We start from the raw sequence: 15,677 nt of genomic DNA, 5'->3' as shown, positions 1-15,677 counted from the left end.
TATGAATATTATGTATGGCTATCATCAAGATGGCTAAAGAGCTCCATTACCACAAAGATGGTAGTTGTGGGGTTGGGTCACGTCCCAAACTGCCAGTTTTCAATGCAGATGTGGAGAATTTTCTCGGAATACTTGTTTTTGGTGTCACAGAACACTATTACTGGTTGTTCAAAGGTTGACATGACGATATTCTTGTGATTTTTGCAGGCGTAGAAGTTGCACATGGGTAGACTGAAGTGAGTAGAAGAGGTAGACCCACTCGAGTTGCCCGTCACGTAGGTAGAAGAGGCTGCCTCTGTGTGGCCGGCAGCCGGCAGCTAGGCGACCACCAAGCTACTTCAACCCGGAATTCCGAGCATTGCAACACTGGCTATATATGAAAACCGTCTGGAGACCACCCCAGATTGCAGATATTCTATTGAAGATACCCCTTTGCTTTGAACGCTCTTTCAAGAATCTCTCGAATGACAGTTTCTTTCCTTGCGTTGTAATCCATCATGACCTCCCCTAGCGTGTTGCTTACTTCAGCAGCCCCGATTTTGGTCTTTGCATATAGCATTCTATCCTCTTCATGCTCAGTTAACCATTCTTTCATGATCAAGTGTCTCTCTAACTCAGCCGTCCCGGCCTTGAATACATGTAGGTTGCAGGCGTACGGCTCGAACCTGTCGAAGAAGCGATGTTCATACCACTGCGGGTCTCGCATGAGAAACTGAAACCCAGCTTTCTCAAGACCTGGTACGTAAGCGTCCTCGTCTGTAGGGTCCTCAATGGCAAGATCAATGTCGATAACAGCCTTGGCAGGAAGGTTGGGCACCGAGGTCGAGCCGACATGGCTTATGCTCACGGCAACAGGACCAATGGCAGACTCAATAATTGACTTGATCTGCTGAAACTGCTGCGGCCACTCCGGGTTGGGAGGCTCGATCGAGAGAGGGGGCTTGTTACTACGGAACGAGACCCGTTGGATCCTTGAAGGATCGTATACATGGTGCTTAAGAATGTCTTCAATAGAGCAAGACATAACTGCTTCTCGTTCAAATCCGTTTTGAAATAAGTTAAGAAGAAAGAATTTCTATCTGGTAAGATGTCTGTATGCGGCTAACGTTTATGGGTTTTGTAGATACAGCATCGTTGCTAACTCATGTAGTTTAAGGTTTAAGCTACCTAGGGATGTGAGTCATCCGGCAAGAAAGAAGAGACGTGCAGCACCTTTTGCAGGATATTATCAACACACCGCCAATTGAATTATCGAACACATGTCTCGTAAACATCAAAAGCCTATGTTTTACTCTCTCCTCGTTGGCTTTCAGTCCCATTTCAAAGCTTCCCAAGAACAGCAATTGTCGACATCTTTTTTAACTGATAATATCAATCGGAACCCTCTCGAAATTCCTATTGCTCATTGCCTCAATAGTTAAATCGAGTTCACGACGTGGTAGTAGTTAAGGTATTGCACCAAACCAAGTACCCACATTTAAGTATACCGAGCACTTCGGGTAGTGATCACGCTAGTGTACGGCGGCTCCGCAGGTCTTGGACCCACTCTGCTTAGAGGACGGCATCCGTTTGAGAAGACCAAGCATAGGGAATATAATCATTGACCTGTTTCTCCCGAAAACGAAGCCTGCCCTAATGCACGCAATGACACACATCAAGATGACCCTGCAATGGAGACCCGTATTCTACGGTAGCCATAACCGAGACAGTGCCATTCTACAGATAGACTGTATTTAGGTGGGTCTCACATCTTTCACATGGAATAAAGCAGACTCTTGACTCCCAGCTCTCACCATGTAGGCAGCAAACTGTTTGCCAGTCTAGGTCTCCAATACATACCAGTCCATTCAAAGTCGTATCATCAGCGTGAGAATTGCCCTGCGCACTGTGGGGCATGGATTCTCTTGGCCATCTTCAGACATAAATCGGTTAATGTCATTACCTTATCTTCTAGTGTAGTCACAATGAATGGCACTTGGATTGTGCAGGGATAGTTGTGCAAGAAGGGAATTTCTAGACCCACTAATTACTTGATTTGGGCATCGTAGCCTGCCGGACGACCGCGGACCAAATCGGGTCGCGCGGCCTCCGCAGTGCAGTGGCTAAAACAAATAAAACTAAAATAACGAAACATACTCAAATGCTTCCAAGTACGGTAATGGGCACAATGTGCGTCTTGCCTTCATATTTCGGACCCCGACCTCTCCCCCTCCGAAGCCAACATACACACCTTGCTATCAGTTCTTTGAATATTGATCGACTCCGTATGTGCCTTTACACAAAATAGCCATCTTTGATTGGTCGGTCCCATTCCATCTACTACCTTACTACCAAGCAAACCTAGGGAGAGAAGCATCATCAAAGACAGCATGGATGACAGTCAGCCGGATGCCAGTGGCCATGAGGATGCCCCAGACGACGCCCACGATGAGGCTCCCGAGCCGTCATCAACTAACAACCAAGTTACTATCCGCAGAGCAGTAAGTGGACTTGAATTCTTCACAAAAAGACCATTACTGATTTGAGAGAGTAGTGCGATGCCTGTCGAGCGCGAAAGGTGAGTAAACATATCTTGGTGAAACCCACATGCATGTACCCAAGCCGGATGATGCACGCCATCAGTAGGCATCACGTTAAGCTTGGCAATTATTTTTTTTCCTCGCCATTTTTTCCTTTTTGGGCGAGTGGAAGCTGACTTCGGTTATTGATAGATCCGCTGCAATAGAGAATCGCCTTGTTCTTATTGTACACATGCCAAGATAGAGTGTACCCATGCAGACAACAAGCCAAAGGAGAAGCGGACAAGAATCCTCATCACTCCACAATAGTAAGTCTTCCCCAGCCTGCACCAAGCCGCCTTCCCCCTCGACTGGACAAAGAGCCATATTTCGCAAACTTGTTCCCTATTCTTCATGATAGTAATCTATGTACATGCAACAGTGAGAGAAAAATTGACCAGATTGACCGACGCCTTGAAACGGTCATCCGCCTCCTTCATGACATGAAGGTAAACCCTTCAACCGGGGCCATCAATAGCAACAGGGTCAACGGTATCATAGGAACACCGCAGAATGAAGGTGCATCGCTTTTTGGACAGGAAATTCCATCTACATCCGCAACCACACCCTCTAGTCACGCCCTCCAGACGGACGAGGAAGTGAACGCTGTTGTCGAAGGCGAGCCCTCATTAGCTGCCCATTCCGTTTTTGCCAATGAATTCATCCAGAAGGTTGTGAATAACAAGTCACTCCAAGACTCAAGCCTCGACTTGGGGGAAACCCTTGATGCGCTCTCCCAGATCGTGAATGCGCTGAAACAGCAGCCCGTCGCCGGAGAGATGACCTACCCCAGTGCGAGGCCGGTCCCACGACAACGTATCCAGGGTCTCGAACTGCCCCCCATCCAGAAGGCTGTTAACACGATTCGCATTGCAAAGAGTAAGTCATCTTTGACTCGTGGGGCTCAGCCACATGCTAACTAGTGGTGCGAAGGTCAGCGGCTCACGGGCATGGCCTGGATTTACGACTTCTTACCCAGTCGGCGCTTCCCAGATTTATGTCTAAACGTCTACTTCTCAGAGAACCATTCTGAATATGATTTCATAACCGTGAATGGGGGTTTGCATTCCCTCTTCACAGATTATGCTTCCCAGGCTGGGCCGGAGGAGAAGAGTGAGTTTTTAGGGTATGCCAACATGTGCAAAATCAATCTGGAGACTACACTGTCAAATTTGCCTCTTCATCTACCTGCGTCATCTGATGTAATTGTCGCTCTTCTTTTCGGCGTAAGTCCATTGGATGATGAATTCTTTTTGACATGTTTGCTAACTGCCACAAGACTTTCCACGCTGTTGAAATCTCCAAACTGTCACTTTCATGGACTCTGGTGTCAAAGGCATCAGAATTATGTCAAACGCTGGGCTACCACAGAGCTGAATCTCTCCAAAACACGAAAGATGACGGCAAACCTGTCGTGCATGGAATGCATTGGCACCAATTTCTCTTCTGGAATGTTTACTGTATGGACAAGGCTCTCTCGCTCCGCTTAGGGCGTGCTTCAACAATCCCAGACTGGCACATCACGATGCCATATCCGTCCTTAAAGGAGCCAGTGGAAGACCCTATTATGCCCTACTACGTTTTCTGGATTCAAACCGCAAAATGCCAGGGTATGATTTACGAAATGCTTTACAGTCCAGAGTCGATGGCACAGCCGTATCATGTTCGCCAAACGCGTGTGCACGAGCTAGTCTCCATGCTCCACGATATCGAGACAAAGATACAGGAAGCAAATGTGAGTGGTATTCCAAAATCCTAAATCACTCTTTGTCGCTGACATTTCAATAGCCCAAGTGGAAGCCTAGAGCACTAGAGTTGGCTGAGGAAGCGCTCATCGACTTCTTCCTCACGTCTGACTCGGTTCTGCGCTTATCACTATTGACGCTGGTTTACCGCGCCGCTCCAAGGGTTGAAGGTTCTCCCACAACCTTTAGCCCGGAATGTGTCAAAGCTGCACGAGCTGCCCTAGAAAAGCATCAAGAATGTGTGGCTGTAATGCGAAAATCTCATGAGATCTATTTTGCCTCTTACATCCATTGGTGAGCCACATCACTGCATAAAAGCATGGCATCTTGGCTAACACGTAAACCTAGGACTGTCATGTTCGCACCTTTTATCCCATTCATCGTTCTCTTCTGCCAAGTAATTGAGACGCAAGACCAAGATGACCTGGCGCGCCTGCATGGATTTATTCTTTTCCTTCAAGAAACGACTTTACTTTCGGATGCCGTTTCAAAAATGTACCGCCTCTTCCAAGTCTTGTATAGCGTTGCTCTACGATTTGTGGAGTTTCGTACGTCCACACCACAGGCAAAGGAGGCGCAAGCAAGCGCGGAAATGGATGCGTACCTCGCTGCATTAGGATTCCCTGCCAAAGGCGGAAACGGCGGGGCACAGCAGCAGCAACATCATTCACCCCACGACCAACACCAGCAACAACAGTCACATAACATGGGATTTGGTCAAAATGTCAATAACGGCCCTGAAATGGGGCAGGGTCATCCTATGACCGGTGTAGTTGCTAGTGCAATGGATGAGGGGTTGAGGCCCGGGAATCCGATGATGTGGATGACCAATGCGGCACAGTTGGAGGATTTCTTTTACAGTAATCAGGCAATGATGGACCTGCTACAAGAGCAAAACTTTGAGTCGTCTCATCAAACTTAATGGAACCAAGGGGGCTAAAACGGGGTTAAAGGAAGATACGGGTACTTTGTTACGTCAAAGCTGATGACTATAGATTTCACTGATAGGAAACTGGTCAAATGTTATCAAGGCAATATTAGTTAAAGGAAAGAAGCTTGCTGATAGACCAATTTATCAATGTACTTGTACAATATATGTATATCCGAAGACTGGTATTCATACCTAGTGGAGGAGCTCCCTATGAATGAGAAGACTTCACTTACGGTGAGCGAGATTAGCAATCCAAAGCATCCTTGCAGAGAACTGGTAACTCTAACAATATATCTAATGTATGAGATCCCGATCAAAAGTGGCACATATTTTCAAAGGAGTGCCGCAGATATCGGCCTGCGGTTCTTTGAAAATGTGGACAGCTTCTTCCAGTGTCTTCGGACCACTTAGATGACTAGATTAAGTTCGAAAATGCAGTTGGGGAGTCTCTGACTGATAAAATTTCGGTGAGAAATCACGCTTAGAGTAGTGAGGGCTCACCAGCGTCAAAGAAACGCTCACCCAGGGACTTGTATAGATCAGGACTTAGGCAGCCGCTCAAGGCCTCTGGGATAGTTCTTCAGCAACCAACTTATGGTCCATCCCATCTACGCAGGCGGCGCTTGATAGTAAAATTTGTCAATTGCTTGTAGCTTTGATTAAACGATTGTTTGTAAATATTATAAACTTATTGTGGTGGAAGTAATTTAAAGCTGTTTTAACAGTTGGAATTCCAGGCCGAAAAGGATTTGTAGCCACCCACACACCCGGCCCCGGCAGCAAAAGCTATTGTTTTTCGATTACTTCTGATCGCTCAACTTCTGAGACTTTCAACCCGGAAGTGGCAACTTGGGTCCTACGCGAACTAGGTAGGGCATTGCGACAACTTCATTACCACTATGTAGGTATGCAAGCGATAAAATATACCTAAAACATGTACTGCTGCGCGTTCGAATCCTCAAAACTGAAGAATTTGTGAAATCTGGGATACTGTGAAGATACTACCTAGTTATGCAACATTTCAAGGGGGCGACATCTTGAGGTGATACAAGTGTGTTCCTCGGCTCGCAACAGACGGAAAGAATATCCAGTTGCTAATCTACGTAGGCCAAATGAACTTTCAACACCATCTCGTTGATTGAGCGTAAGATATTCTGTATAAGTTGAGTTATTGAAGAATTTTATAGTTCCGCGTTATCCCTTGGCAGAATGACACCCTTTGACTTTGGTGATTCTTCATTGCCATTTAAAGCCGACACGCAAATCTCAAAGTTATATACACTCGGCGTTGGGAAAATGACTACATGGCTCTCAAGTTCCTTTCCCGCTTCTTCAACTAACTCAGTGCCATCAATCAAATTTCGCACCCAGACACGGTAGCCTGTTGCACTTTCGGAGGGTTTCCAGGTAATTCGAGCAGAGGTCCAGTTCATTAGTTCAAGGTGCAACTGTGTTGGTGCCAGCGGTTCACCGAAACCCGCAATGAAGCTGCGACCTGAGGCGGAAGCGCCAGGGCCCTCTTGAGTCCAGGTACTTAAAAATGTCTCATATCGATGTCCCAAAATCACATGTTCTTTTCCAATAGTTGCCTTCGTATTTTTGTAACCTTGAATCAAAGGAAAGGACAGTGATGTCGATGCGTCTATGATGCGAAGTTCATATCGATCAATTTCCCATTTTCCAGACGGCGCTTGCCATGTTACAAAGACGGAAGAGACGTCTGGTCTAACGATAATGTCTGTGGGAGGTGGTGCTGTTCTCGGATGCGCAATAGCTGTGACTATCGACGACCACCGTGATGCAAGGCTATCGCCGTTGTACGTCCGAACTTGATATTGATACTCCTCTCCATCCTGAACACCCGTCGTGTCATGCCGGTTTGTCTCTTTCCGCCAAGTATCCCATTTCGAATCGCCTCCAGTGCGACTTCTCACATCGTATCCGAAAGCACCGTAGACAGGGGCCCATGTTACTGCAATACCATAAGGCATGACTTTCGCAGTAATGTTCGCTGGGATAGGTGTGGGTCGCTCAGGAGTATTGGATGGTATTTTCAGTTCTTCCCCTCCGATGCCAAACTCAGCAGTTAAAGTCTCTGAGAATGCCTTGGCAATTTGAAACTCTCCAATGCTGTTGGGATGTAGGCCGTCGTAGCTACCCTCAGAGCAGTTGTAAGTTTCCCAGACCCTAACCAACTTTACAGGAGAATCTTCCAGACTCCAATCACCAATTGATGCCTTCAGAAGGTGATTATAAGTCTTGACCATTTTCAGTAAATTCTCGGTCCCGTCCACCGGAGTTCGCTGTGGTACGTTCGCGACGGCGAATCTTAGAGTCGGATTTGCAGCGCGGGCATTGGCCAGTAGCTTCTTCATGGCGCCAACGGTACCTTCTGGGTTTAAAATACCCCAACCCATGTCGTTAAAACCTAACATAACCAATAGGTAATCCGGCTTGAATAGTTCTGTGTTTGTGCTTATATTCTGTGCAGAATGAGCAGCTTGTTCGCCCCACACCGAAAAGTGATGTGATGGGAAATCCACGCCATGTGCATATCCGCCAGCATCAATAGGTCCACTGTCGTCTAGCATGTTTTCAGGAGGCGAAACATCCTTTAGCGGAGGCGGCTTCGGGGGATGGGCTTCGATAGGTGTCTTGGTGCCGGTATATGGGCCGACAAATTGAAAGTCAACGTCCTCTTTCTGAAGCCACTGCCACAGTCTATACCGCCACGTGAAATCTCCTTCGTGGCCTTGGGACATCGAGTCGCCGACAATCATGATCTTGATCGGCTGTCCAGCGTTGGTGGGCATGTCAGTCATAACGATAGTACTTTGTTCTAGGGATGTTAAACACATGTCTGCTCCATTTGCTGAACAGCGGCTCACCACCAAAGTCCCCTTCGTTTTGAGAGTGTTGCACAGCTCTTGGTGTAGCTGTGTGACCTTGTACTGGCTGTTGGTGTACAAATCTGGTATTGTTGAATAAGGCGCCGTGGATGACGAGAAAAAGCAAGATTGAAAACATTATACGAGCCGCTCAATTAGGAGCAAGTGATGCAATTCCTTGGAGTGTCTGCTAACATGAAGTTGGCAAATGTTGATTTCGGTGGTAGAGCCCTTGATCACGGGTGGCGGAGGACGAATCGGATCGCTGACCGTAGTAGGCATCTGGCAGGCCCAGACCCAATGGGTAAGGTACTTCTTGCTTAAAGCTGGGATGAGAGCTTCAGATATAAGAAAGCGGGACCTGGTCTCTAAGGCAGTCGCAGAAAGTGCAAAGGGAAAGAGGAAACAGCGCCCCGAGCGCCATTTAGCCTTCCAAAACCTCCATCTTATCCCCGAGTAACAATTAACAAGAATGGCCCACTTTGGAAAGAAGCTCAGGCCTGGAGTTTCAGCAGAGATGGATATTGTCCAAGCTCAGACGCAGTATCCCAATTCTGTCTCAATATGTTCGCTCTCTCTCAAGAGAAAGAAGTTCCAACGCCGAAATTTAAAGAAAGAAAGGCATTGCCATACATAGTAGCTTTCATCTTTCTCCTAGCTATACCTTTCAGTTAGTTCCATTTCAACCCCATAACCATTTGAGCCACTATGTGCTTCAGGCTGCAATATTAAATGCAATTCTACCAATTTTACCAAACGGGGTTAGAACATAGGTAAGTATATCGAACATGGGGACTATCTTTTAGGGCTATAATTGCAATATTGCATTTAGTGTGATCAATTTTTCTTGATAGCCACTAAATCTGCTTCACAGTTTACTCAAGCCAGTATGCCAATCTCCTCCTAGCAAGATAGAGTGCTTCGTAACGATGGGCTTAGCTAAACCTTACAGCCTGACTCCACGCAGAAGATGAAATCACTCCTTTGAAATGATGTGGGGGCTGGTAGGAGGACCGTAGGCCTCCACTGTGTCTCTCTTAGACTCGACGGCTGGAATGTGAGGGTTGACAGGCGGTCCGTAAGCCTCAACTGTCTCGCGCTTTACTTCAACAGCGGGGATGTGAGGGTTGACTGGAGGTCCGTAAGCCTCGACTGTATCCTTCTTCGAAATGATATGAGGGTTGACGGGAGGACCATAAGCCTCGACCGTCTCGCGCTTTACTTCAACAGCGGGGATGTGAGGGTTGACTGGAGGTCCGTAAGCCTCGACTGTATCCTTCTTCGAAATGATATGAGGGTTGACGGGAGGACCATAAGCCTCGACCGTCTCGCGCTTTACTTCAACAGCGGGGATGTGAGGGTTGACTGGAGGTCCGTAAGCCTCGACTGTATCTCTCTTGGACTCGACCGCCGGGATATGAGGGTTGACGGGCGGTCCGTAAGCCTCGGTCGTCACAGGGGCTGCGGAGGCGACAGAGACGCACGCTACAACGGCGGCTAGGAGAGTCTGAGAACGCATGTTGATGAGGAATAAGTGTGGTGGTCAATTTTCTGCTAATTCGATAAGCTATGGTCTGATGATGATGCGGTTCTCTCATCGAAGCCGTCCACATCGTCTTTTATGTGTCCCCGGAGCCCCGGGATTTTGTTGAAAAATCGGCGCTGATGAAAAATTACAGCGTGTAAGTCGCAAGCGCCCCTTGCATTGACAGCATGCACTACGACACCATGCTTGATTCGCACATAATATGAGACAGAATCAACCAGTGTAACATCACGAATCCATCGTTTCGATCCTTCATCGAGCCATTATCCCAAACAAGGCATTCCGTAACGTTAATGGGCGACATTGAGGCCATACGCACCTGTTGATCGCAGTTGTGATTGGCTGACACGACGTGAGCGGAGGGTTATACAGCCTAGCCTTATCAAGAAGGTGAGCAACGGAAGGAACCAAGGGCAAGCTGCAAGTCTAGAACCCTGTGAAAGGCATGGATAATTGGGCAAATAGACTCCATTACCAGTAATGCCAAACCACTGCGCCGCAGCCCATATTAACCTGAAGCTAGCGTCCCCAGTTTGCCCCCGGTCCCGTCCCTTGCCGCTGTGGAATCGATGAATCGCCGGGGTCTGGATGTGTTTGTTATCATGTTCTTTGCCCCTCCTCTGGTCCCTAGGTTGACATTCTACCCCTCTTCACTACGAGCGCTTCACATCTGCTAGTCAGGATCCTGTTTGCCAACCCAGCTAGTGCGGCCGTTTCCCGATGTCAACCTTCCTGTTCGTCGAGGTGCCGCCGTTGTTTTAGGACAAACTTCCTATTAGGAACACTGATTCGCTGAAAAAGTCTCCAGTCGTGATCAATCGTCATTTTCTTGGCGAAATCCTTTTCCATCCTGGCGCATCCTTGCGCTCCTCTCGGATCTGCACATAGCTTCACCCACCAATACGAGACTTTTTTTGATGGATGCCGGAGATGCCAGTCTTCATGTCTGAGGCTTGACGCTTTCAGGCAGGTGAAGACGTTATAACTGACGATTTGACGTGTTTGTGATTTGGTCGGCAAAATCCTCTTCTCCCTGGTCGGCTGTATGCAGCCCTTGCGTCACTGATATCTCTCTCAAGCAGCACGGTGAAGAATCTCTGTCGGTTTTCGCTGTTGTTCTCTTGCTCCTTCATATTTCTGATTGCTTTTCCTTTTCACTCGTTTTCAATCACGAAAATGAAGGACCGATATGAGAGTTTACAGAATCAAGATTCCACTGAGGGTCTGTTAGAGGAGGTGAGTGAAGAATTTATGCATACGGGTCCTCCTTATCGGACAGCCGTTGTTGACAATTATCGAAGTCCAGTTGGAGGTCTCAACCAATATCACAAAAGAAGGAATGGAGCTTTCGCACGAAGGTCATCACAGCTCTTAACGCTGTCTTTTTCGTCACATCATGTGGGGTGTTATTTATCGCTTGGAGGTGGCTGAATGATCCGATCCATTTGATGAAGCGCATTTCGCCTTATAGTAAGTCTGCACCTATATTCCCAAGCTCTGTAACTGATAGATAGCCACGCAAAGGTCCTATTCTTGATGATGTGCCAATCAAACTTGAGACTGTCGAAGTCAAAGGCACACTTTTCAATGACTACAACCCGCCACGCATCTGGCGTCAACCTCCAAGCGAAGAAGTTGACAAAGCATGGGATGATATTGCACGTATTGAGTACTTTGGCGTTAGTGGGGACGCTCTGAGAAAGATGGGCAAAGACCCCAAGATCTCCGTGGCCATCCCAGAGGACTGGGGTGTTGGTCCCGACAAGTATCTTGTCGAGATTGACATGCAACACCAGCTCCACTGCCTCAATGCACTGAGAAAATACGCATATTGGGATTACTGTAGGTTTCACTCTGGCTGGCCCAAGCACAAGACCCTATCACTAACTAGATCATCCATCAGATTACGCAAGTTCGTATAAAAACATGTGAGTAAAACACCGATAACCATGTTTTAGCTGTGTACTGATTTCATTGAAGCTCAATGGCCCCCGAAAGACATCAAGCCCACTTGGCTCATTGTATCGATATTCTACTACAATCTCTAACTTGCTCGCCATCTCTGGATTTGATTTCTCACAACTGGATGAAAACTCAAGAGAATCCATACCCAGATTTTAATATCAAAAGGCAATGCGTAGCTCATGATCCCATTTTAGAATGGCAGCACAAAAATGGCATTTCTGAGCAAATTCTCAAGTTCAAGAATCTTCCTAGGCCAGAAAATTTTCCTGAAGTTGAGCCGGAGCCGTCAATTTTGTTGATTGGGCAGGACTTGGGTCATCATGAATAGCAGCATTTAGCAGTAGATGAGGAAAAAATCATAAATTGTTCTGGATTCAAGAGTTCTTTAGCGTACTTGAAATTTTCTAATTAAGTAGAGCAAGGGAATACTAAGATGCAATGGCAATTGAACGGCGTAGAAGCTCTGACCTCAACGGATAGTTCAAGACTGCACTGCCACTTCTAAATCTATGTTTACTAAAAGTAAAGATGCCTTTCTCATATTTGAGGAGAGCAGTAGGCTGGACTATCAAATTGAAGGTGGAAGGGATCCTCAATTAATTATCAAAATATTAGAGCCGTCAGTCCAAAATGAAACCCGTACCGTGCAAAGTATATCAATCTGTCTCAAAAAAAAAAAAAAAAATGCCATCAAACAAAGACAAAGAAAAGTGTAGGTTCATCTGTCTACCGGGTGTACATGGCCTCCATGGTGGTTAACCCATGACTGGAAGTGGTACGTTTTGTGGTCAGGATGTGGTGGCTCCGACTTTTTTGTGAGGTCAAGCGGAACCTCAGCGAAAATTCCCTCCTTGTTTGACAAGCAAGGCTCGCCCGATCCTCCATGGTTGTTTTGGGGATTATAAGTCACCCTCTTGCCCTGTAACTCCTGTTTACGGCCTTCTTCAAGCTTCAGGAAGAGTGACTGATGCAGGATTGCATCCTCGGGGATATCTCGTGTTGCCCCCTTATTAAGAGGAAATCGGACCCAATCCCATTTAGGGTGCGCATTAGACTCCTGCTTTTTCCAAAATTGGAGACGGCTCCAGAAGCTCCCTCCGTGGGTGAGTTCCCATCGTTGGATCAAAGGGAAGTATTCTGACTGAATTAGCCTGCCATATTCCTTGCAACAGGTATTTCAAGAACGATGTGACAAGACTTACCCAAAAAGTTCCAAAACAGAACCATTTTCCAGCTGGTGCCAAAACCAAACATGACTGGGTCATGAACTGATCCATTGAGTGCCGACTGTTTGTTATGCTGGTATCGATGTTTGAATTCATTGAGCTTATCATGACGCCATTTAAGGTCGCCCTTCAGCTCAAGTTCCTTAACCATCCATGCAAGAGGTATGTCGCTCAGCTGGCATGGATCAGGTCTGAGCCGCTTTGTCTTCATGTGCTTAGGGTCCTTGCACACGATATCGTCGTGGCATTTTTGACATTCGTCGTTTTTGCACAACTGGCATTCTCCCTGGAGCAGCTGGCATTTTTCAGCTTTGCATAAGCCGCATTCTTTGCAGACTTGACAGTTCCAATCGTCATCATCGGAAACGCTTGGCTCCGCCCATATATCAACCTTTTTAAAGTATCGCATATAGCATTTTTTCCAAAAACTTGCGTTTTTGTATTCTTCGGTTGCCTCTTCAGACCAGATCAACCGCTCCCAGAAACCTACATTCTTGTCGTCGGTTGGAAGCTTGTCGTCAGTTGGATGCCAACCTCCGCCGACGTCGCCATGATTCCCCACAAACCAAACTTCCTTAATGTCCTCGTGGTTGTTCTTCTGCTTCATTTGTTGCTTTCTGTCTTGGTGGAAAAGAGCAGCTTTGAATTTGACACGGCGCTCATCAACAGCAACAGCGTGCCGAATGATGTGTGCAGTGCCCTTGACTTTTACATTTTTGGTGGCCTTCTTCTCCATGACGGCGACGGAGTTCACACAGTCCCATAGGCCTAGGAAGTGCACTTTGATGTTGGTTTCCTTCTCCGATGGGTGTCCATCAGCGTCCCAACCTGGCTCCTTTCGGCAAAAAGTATTGCTGAACTTTCTGAGCTCGCGGTTTCGTTTCCGGCGCTCCTTCTTTTCTTGCTTCTCGCGTTTCAGTCTCTCCTCGGAACAAATCTCATTTCCGCTGTTGCCATTTTTGTGACGTAAGAAACCATCATCTGACTCTGATTCGGAGTCTTCAGCTTGTTGTTGACTTTGGTGGTCTTTGCAGTTGAATTCGCCGTCCAGATGACGGTCATAGAGTCGATAGGCAAAAGGAACCATTTCTTCATTTCCTTTGCAGAGCAAGCCGACAGTGTGGACCATACGTGCTAGGAACTTGGCCGTGTAAGCACCACGACTGAATCCAAACATGTAAATCTTATCGCCCTAAGCAAATGAGTAAGTACAATGAAGTTTTGCGCAGTTTTAGGGCACACTTACCGTTTCATAGTAGCGCATCAAAAATCGGTAACCAGCCAAGACATGGGCATCAAACGTTTTGCCAATTCCCCCATCAACCTGTTGCTTGGCCTTGCTCCACTTGGCAGCAAGTGGAGACTGGTGAATTGTTTCCTCGTTGACACTATAGGTGCCTATGCCAGCTGGAGTAACATGTGAGCAACGGAAGATAAGATCACACGGGTACACTTACTCTGATAGTAATGGAACTGCTCTTCATGGTTACGATCCAACATGCTCAAGAGCTTGACCACATTTGTATCTTTTTCAGACCCAGTGAAGGCATTTCCAGTGCCATCAAAGAATAGAACAAGATTGCGTGGCTTCGTTGGCCGTTGCCTCCAGCGTCCGGTGTTGAATTCCTGTCCTAGGGGGCTGGCAACAGAGGACAAGGCAGTATCCATCGACCCCTGCGAATGTTCGGAAGAAAAGCTCATTTTTGTGAATTTGAAGAACAAATTGTCAACTTGATTGATTCCGTGAGCCTGCTGAAAAAAAAAGGTTTCCAGGTTCTATTGAGTTTGGGCGACCTTATATATGTATCTCATTTTCTGCTTTGTAGAGCACGTCCCTAGACCATCATTTGCTTTGGAGCACCTTCAAGAGCAAATGAATGCCGGTAAAGAACCAATCACGCGAACGGAAACTGATTTGTCGATTCTGCTCAACCATGATTGGCATAGTGAGTCGATTCCACAAAGACGATTCCATGCTCTCACTCTGTTAGGAACGCTCACACTCAGGTTCATTCTGGCGAATCCACTTGCGGAGCAAGAAGTCCAAGGCCATGCTGTGTTACTCTCCGTCTAGTCTTATGCGGCTTAGGCCATCAGGTAGCCACATGGTCTTCACTTAGTGCTGGGGTAGTATTGCTTGCCGAATGTGTTTTAGTGCGATATGCTGTACCACTCCATCCTGGATTAGATTGGCTCTTGAACGGAGGCTGTGGAAAGCGTCTAAGACATACTGCGAGACAGTGTCTCACCATCTACCAAATTCCATTCAAACGCTGAAGTTGAGTCGTAGCTTGGCATAGTCACGTGGCACTCATGAAGTTCTCCGCACCCTTCTGCTGAAGATATGCTGGCTGCACTTGTCCAATTTTGGACAGTTTGTGGCTGTCTGGGAGTTTTTGGTGAGCTGATCTTCTACAATAAATCAACGTTCGCAGAAGAATGCTACAGAATCAACGATGAATTGGTGTGATGAATCCAAGTCTCTGGAGCGATAGACATGCATGCAGACATTCCAATCTTCAGCCGGTCCGCCAGTAAAAACAGTAGAGGAATGATCTTATTTGTTGATATTACTAGGCGCCCGGAATGATCGAGTCGGAACCAGTGTTTTGTGGACAGCTGAACTATTCAGCATATGTCCTTCGTAGTGGTGTACTTCCGACCATTCCCAATTGGATCATATACCAAGAATATTTATCCCAGGTCCCGGGGGCAATGGCGCAGAATTGGACTCAAGAGATGAAGGCCAATTTTTTGCTGCGCGCTGATATCCCCATTCTGACCGGATGTATTTCCTTTTTTGCACAAAAGTGTTTGT

General features: G+C 46.9%; 7 protein-coding genes across 7 annotated transcripts; 2 read left to right on the top strand and 5 right to left on the bottom strand.

Moving 5' to 3' along the window:
- Nucleotides 1-415: 415 nt before the first annotated feature.
- CTRU02_211844 (uncharacterized protein) lies at nucleotides 416-1,024 on the bottom strand (the record flags this gene model as incomplete). The annotated part of the gene is made up of 1 exon (XM_036725494.1): nucleotides 416-1,024. The coding sequence occupies one exon, from the start codon at nucleotides 1,022-1,024 to the stop codon at nucleotides 416-418; it is 609 nt and encodes a 202-aa protein (XP_036582699.1).
- A 139-nt stretch (nucleotides 1,025-1,163) lies between these two features.
- On the bottom strand, nucleotides 1,164-1,319 carry CTRU02_211843 (uncharacterized protein; the record flags this gene model as incomplete). Its single annotated transcript, XM_036725493.1, has 1 exon — nucleotides 1,164-1,319. The coding sequence occupies one exon, from the start codon at nucleotides 1,317-1,319 to the stop codon at nucleotides 1,164-1,166; it is 156 nt and encodes a 51-aa protein (XP_036582698.1).
- A 1,050-nt stretch (nucleotides 1,320-2,369) lies between these two features.
- CTRU02_211842 (fungal specific transcription factor domain-containing protein) lies at nucleotides 2,370-5,225 on the top strand (the record flags this gene model as incomplete). Its single annotated transcript, XM_070205725.1, has 9 exons — nucleotides 2,370-2,480; nucleotides 2,534-2,557; nucleotides 2,712-2,827; nucleotides 2,941-3,437; nucleotides 3,492-3,784; nucleotides 3,838-4,293; nucleotides 4,347-4,597; nucleotides 4,652-4,944; nucleotides 4,984-5,225. 9 exons carry the CDS (start codon nucleotides 2,370-2,372, stop codon nucleotides 5,223-5,225), a joined length of 2,283 nt encoding a protein of 760 aa, XP_070060538.1.
- A 1,190-nt stretch (nucleotides 5,226-6,415) lies between these two features.
- CTRU02_211841 (fibronectin type III domain-containing protein) lies at nucleotides 6,416-8,056 on the bottom strand (the record flags this gene model as incomplete). The annotated part of the gene is made up of 1 exon (XM_036725491.1): nucleotides 6,416-8,056. The coding sequence occupies one exon, from the start codon at nucleotides 8,054-8,056 to the stop codon at nucleotides 6,416-6,418; it is 1,641 nt and encodes a 546-aa protein (XP_036582696.1).
- Nucleotides 8,057-9,098: 1,042 nt separating this feature from the next.
- Nucleotides 9,099-9,641, bottom strand: CTRU02_211840 (uncharacterized protein; the record flags this gene model as incomplete). Its single annotated transcript, XM_036725490.1, has 1 exon — nucleotides 9,099-9,641. One exon carries the CDS (start codon nucleotides 9,639-9,641, stop codon nucleotides 9,099-9,101), a length of 543 nt encoding a protein of 180 aa, XP_036582695.1.
- Nucleotides 9,642-11,116: 1,475 nt separating this feature from the next.
- CTRU02_211839 (uncharacterized protein) lies at nucleotides 11,117-11,961 on the top strand (the record flags this gene model as incomplete). Its single annotated transcript, XM_036725489.2, has 3 exons — nucleotides 11,117-11,138; nucleotides 11,193-11,535; nucleotides 11,649-11,961. 3 exons carry the CDS (start codon nucleotides 11,117-11,119, stop codon nucleotides 11,959-11,961), a joined length of 678 nt encoding a protein of 225 aa, XP_036582694.2.
- Nucleotides 11,962-12,351: 390 nt separating this feature from the next.
- CTRU02_211838 (sporulation associated protein) lies at nucleotides 12,352-14,560 on the bottom strand (the record flags this gene model as incomplete). The annotated part of the gene is made up of 4 exons (XM_036725488.1): nucleotides 12,352-12,770; nucleotides 12,836-14,051; nucleotides 14,106-14,266; nucleotides 14,317-14,560. 4 exons carry the CDS (start codon nucleotides 14,558-14,560, stop codon nucleotides 12,352-12,354), a joined length of 2,040 nt encoding a protein of 679 aa, XP_036582693.1.
- Nucleotides 14,561-15,677: the final 1,117 nt, after the last annotated feature.

The sequence above is a fragment of the Colletotrichum truncatum genome (assembly GCF_014235925.2).
Source record: "Colletotrichum truncatum strain CMES1059 chromosome Unknown Contig_0008, whole genome shotgun sequence".
NCBI classification, from domain to species: Eukaryota; Fungi; Ascomycota; class Sordariomycetes; order Glomerellales; family Glomerellaceae; genus Colletotrichum; species Colletotrichum truncatum.
Note: the sequence above shows the minus strand (reverse complement) of the source record. Positions and strands in the feature narration are given on the sequence as shown.